The 5,155-nt window shown below is 46.8% G+C and overlaps 1 protein-coding gene across 1 annotated transcript; it reads left to right on the top strand.

Annotated features, from left to right (window-relative positions):
- The first annotated feature begins 246 nt into the window (after positions 1 to 246).
- LOC130401492 (uncharacterized) lies at positions 247 to 3,631 on the top strand. Its single transcript, XM_056605304.1, has 2 exons — positions 247 to 589; positions 1,238 to 3,631. The coding sequence occupies exon 2, from the start codon at positions 1,657 to 1,659 to the stop codon at positions 2,554 to 2,556; it is 900 nt and encodes a 299-aa protein (XP_056461279.1). The 5' UTR covers positions 247 to 589; positions 1,238 to 1,656; the 3' UTR covers positions 2,557 to 3,631.
- Positions 3,632 to 5,155: the final 1,524 nt, after the last annotated feature.

The following is a 5,155-nucleotide window of genomic DNA, read 5'->3' as shown; positions in this document are numbered from 1 at the left end:
GTGGGTGGATGTCCGCAGCCAGACTCTCTTGTGTTGAACTACAACTGTCCCTGTCAACATCAGGCCCCCTTCTTCTACGCCTCTTCGGATGAACTGCGACTTGTGGCACAAATAAGCATATAAGCTGTAACATCCACACAAAGCCACAAGATGGCAGCACCATCACACATACGAGGAAGCCGGAGGCGGGCGATCAACTGTAATTTGACCAATGAGAGCACGTTATACATCATGCGCCTACTCCGTATCTAAAGAGAGAACGCAACCCAGAACAGGCAGTCAGACACTCGAGACAGGCAGCTCATGTATTAGTTGAGGGACGCTCAAGGCAGGGCATCCACGGATTCCAAGATAAGTGTCTCTCCACGCGCGCCTATACAATTCACTTCCTTTAGCTTCTTAGAGATTAGACCAAACCTTGACCAAATAAAGTGAGTTAAAAGCGATCCTGATTCGGTCACCTTTTCAAGAAGAACAAGACCATTTGGCGACTATTGACGTGATTCTGAGGAAGAACCTGGGTTTGGGACTCGTTGCAGACGAGCGACGGGCTGAGGATCACCAGCCCTCCAGGGGCTCATAGAACCAGGTGAGCAGAACCTATTGTCTTAAAGAATGAATTGTCATAGAACCAATATAGACATTTTAAGTGGGGTTGGCGGTCAACCGGCAGCCCCTCGTGTGCCCACCGTAATCCCGGTCCTGGGTTTAGAAAAAGTATGACCCGACGTGAAGTTGAACAATCGCTGAGAGCTCTGAAGGAAGAAAGCGCTTTGGATTTATTGGGAGACAGAGCTGCCCTTAGAGTGGGGGAGGTTGCATTCCAAGCTTATCTGGCCTCCCCCAGATGCAGCCTGGTACACAGGAGATAGAGTGAGAGGGGCTGAAGCTTGGAGAACATATTCCTGGTGGTTGTAAGAACTGCTAACCATGAGGGGCTTAAGCTTTGAATTGACAATCCTAGCGGTTTTAAGACGTTTACTGAGTCCAAATGCAATATATACTTCTAACCCCATGGGGCTAAGCCAACTTGCATGATTCATAAGACTTTTTTTGAATAACTACTAACACGCTTGAATGCATTGAATGCAGTTGTTTTTTCTCCTGTTTTTCTCACAAACACCACAGCTTTACATTGATTTTTTTTTTCATGTGGCCGACAAATCCCTTTGTCTATGAGAGATGGGCTACATTCCAACTCCAACCTTATCTGTTGTTTGTTTCCATCTGTCCGTAGGTGCCGAGGACGTAGAGAGCGGGGAAGGGCTCAGCCCAAAGGGCAATAAATCAAGAGAGAACCCCCTCTATAGTTAAAGTCACACCTAAACGACTCCCCCAGCTCGCAGAGAATAGGAACCATCACCAGTTCTACCTCAGTGACTCCCTCTGCTGGCCAAGAAGAGGAACTACCACCATTTCCACCTCAGTGACTCCCTCTGCTGGCCAAGAAGAGGAACTACCATCAGTTCTACCTCAGTGACACCCCCTACTGGCCGAGAAGAGGAACTGCCACCAGTTCTACCTAAACGACTCCCACTGCTGGACAAGAAGAGAACTACCATAAGTCCCAACTAAGCCCCCCCCTGCAGGTCAAGAAGCGAACTACTACTGCTTTTCCCAACACCTAGCTCCAGAACACGCGCGCTTCCGGACTGGATGATCGTAATGCCAATCGTCATGGCAGCCCGTCCGACAGACGTAGAGGGGAGAGATAGCTACACACCGTGGGGCCATCGTCGGGACATGGTCGGTCTGGCCGCCCGCTTGCCCCGTCTGACGGACGGAGCAGCGGCCTGGATCAGGGAGTTCGAGAAAGAGTCGTCTGGAGTCGTCCTGGGCTTGGGCGATGTACGAGCCATGCTCGACCGTGCGCAAGCTTTCGAACTGGAAAAATTGACCCGAACCGCCGAACTACCCGACAGAACCTTCTTCAATCCATACCGGAACCTCTTCTGGGAGCGCCTCAGAGAACTCTTCCCGGCCGTCACAGTGGGAATCCCCGGCGTGAGCATCAAACCCGGAGAATCCATCTCTGAGTACATCGACAGGGCCCGAGGGCTGTGGGCGGACTGTAACGACTGCTACGCACACAGCTGGCCAGCGGTCGAGATATTCAAGACACAGCTCCTAAAAGGACTGCCAGCCGAGGTCCGGAAGGCCCTGGAGACGGTGGTGGCACTGTCCGACAAACCGTGGGCAGAGTGGAAAGAGCACCTTGTCCATCACTACCGTCTCGATCTAGAGCGGCGGGTAGCCATGGACGATGAACTCAAAGAACTGAAGAGGCAACTCATGAGGTTGCAGATTAAGAAGCTCGAAGAGAAGTCCCTGCTAGATGAAAAAGCTGAAGACACCCAGGAGCCGCCGACACTCTTCCCAACACTTCTGGCCCTGCCACCGGCGTACCAGGGCATCTCGCCGCCCGGGTGGCTGCCCCCGGGATACCAAGACACCGATCCCCCTGAGTACATGATGGCCGCCCTGCAGCTACAGGACCAGGACCAGGGCCAGGGGGGCCGGGCGGGAGGAGGCCGGCGAGGGCCACGACCAAAGTGATCATATCATCTAGAGATAATAGTCGACAATACTTAAAATTAGACTTAATACGTACGATAAAATGTTATCCAAATTTCTATTTCATGTTATCCACAGTGAAGGATTGGGGGGGGGGAGTCTGTTGTGTATGTTGGGGCTGCCGAGATAAGGGAGGTGCTTCCCCACTCAGAGTGGTGGAACACACCAGGGGGTACTGAAAGCATACTTCTGATAAAACAATACGGTTAGTAAGGAAATGGTCTTCACTATAATTGATTACAATTACATTTGTGTCAACCAATTTATGACTTGTGATCAGATATTCACATTATGGCTAATTTGTTTTTCTTTAGGTTTTGTTTATTGTGTGTCACTGTACCGTTATTAACCAAAAGTATGACCATAATTGTTGGGATGACTATTCTACCCAGTGTTCTGTAGTAACACCTGTATCTAAGAGAATCAATATTCCTTGCTTACTTGAATGACGAATTGTTGAATAACCACTGACGGTTATGTTCGTTATTGCATAGTATTGTTTGGTTGCAATTGTAACAAGTCGATTCTGTATCACTGCACTGATAATGGAACTGTTGAATTTCTTTGAGCCAGTTGGGAACATGTTCCTAACTTTTGGTACAGCCGGGTTGACGACACCTGGAGGAGGCTCACATGTGATCGTGCTAGTAACCTCTCCATGCGAGCCGCGCCCTGGACAAAAAGGGACGAACATTGGATTCATGAATTACAGGTCCTGATGACACCAAAGGAAACGGGAGCGACTACAACGATGTCCGAAACCCCCCACATGCATACAGCGCACCAATACATGAAGATCACCCGAGCCAGTCAAATCCATGCGAGCCTGCAGGGAATTTTAAATCTTAACTTGTATTCTTATGTCACATTTTTTGTACTTTCGACTTTCAATGCATGCTGAAAGTGTTCAACTTTGTATTATTCATATCTAGAAGTATTAGTTGGGATTTATATGGATGCATTTATCTGCCTATACAATTCCCCTCGTTTTGCTACACAGACCAAACCTTTACCAAATAAAGTGAGTTGAAAGCAATCCTGATTCTGTCACCTTTTCAAAAAGAACAAGGCAGACGGTCCACAACTGGGTTGATATAACAAAATTGCTATGAATCTTTTCTCAAACAGAAGTTTCAAAATAACCTCTAGTCAGTATAGGATGGGTAGCCTAGCATAAACCTGACGTTAGCAAACTAAGCCAATTACAGAACATCAGTCCAATAACAGTTTAATAAGCTTACATTTGATTTACGTGTAGGATAGGCAGACTTCAGCTAACATCGAACTAGCTCGCTAAGCCAATTTTTTAGAGGCTTGGTTAGGTTAAATGACTGATATTACAACACCACCATTACAGGGAGGCTCCATGGTAGCTAAATCTAGCAAAAATGTTAGGGTTGTGCAGAAGGCCTACGTGTCAATTATCTTCTACGAAAGCAGTTGAGAAAACTTGTGTCACTGTTAGCGTGTGGCAGGCAGGCAGATAGGACCCAATAGCAGACAGTTTAGGTAAAGGGTCATTCATTAACATTCATTCATTAACGCAAAAGGCAGGGAACCCCGGGAACACACAGGACACAACTCACCACGAACTACAAAGATCCGACAAGGAACAAAGGAAAGACAAGGGCTTAAATACCAAACACACACAGAGGAACAGCTGAAACACATTAGGGGAGGGAGCAGTAATCACACAGGAGGGAAACCTGACCGGACATGGGGAGAGACAAGACAGGGATACCAGAGTAAAACAGGAAACACACCAATAAAAGACAAGGAAACAGACAGACCATGACAACAACTCTGTGACTCTGCCCTAGATATAATTGAGTGGCTTCAAATTAAGGAACTCTAGGACATTCAGTCCGAAACCAATACAGTGGATTAGGAACTCTGCAATGGGACATTGTGCAGTTCAGTTACCAAATACACTTTATGAAGGCTCAAATAGTTTTTGACTCCTAGGGTTTATGGGAGAAATTAACCATTACTTTTATATTAACTATGAGTATTATCAGGCCTATATATCATATCGATACATTAATAGTGGAAAGCAGCTAAAATCATCTCTGAATTCATGTGCACACTATGGGACTCGGCACGGTGCCACTGAGTCTGGGGTCAAGGCGCACTGACGTCAACCCTCATGTTTAGATTAGATTTGCGTCCACCAGATGTTTAGATTAATCAACCTAATGTTCAGATTAGCGTCAACCTAATGTTCAGATTAGCTTCGACCTAATCTTTGGATTAGATTTTCTGAGGATGTTGACCACAAAGCTAGTAACGTATGACTGACAGCTGTGGGCAGGCATACGATGTGGAGAACAGCTCTGTGTGTGAGGATAAAAAGCCCGGGATCTTCTGATCGTTAGTGTCTTTGCAAACCATACTCGGCTCTGTTGTTCCTAGTTTGTGGGAACAATAAAGTCTCTCTCAGTACTTGCTCCGGACTCCTCGATTTCTTTTGCTATCTCTCAGTTAGTCGAAGTGTTAGAGAACTCAGGTGTAGTTTCTCCCACAGGTTCACTTATTCTTCCCACTGGATGATTTCCATAAAGACGCAAAATTAAAATAATTT

This window comes from Gadus chalcogrammus, chromosome 2, assembly GCF_026213295.1.
Source record: "Gadus chalcogrammus isolate NIFS_2021 chromosome 2, NIFS_Gcha_1.0, whole genome shotgun sequence".
NCBI classification, from domain to species: domain Eukaryota; kingdom Metazoa; phylum Chordata; class Actinopteri; order Gadiformes; family Gadidae; genus Gadus; species Gadus chalcogrammus.
This window is presented reverse-complemented; position numbering and strand designations above follow the sequence as displayed.

Bases quoted from the DNA above. Each gene is read 5' to 3' on its own strand.
- LOC130401492 (XM_056605304.1), top strand. From the start codon at position 1,657: ATGATCGTAATGCCAATCGTCATGGCAGCCCGTCCGACAGACGTAGAG.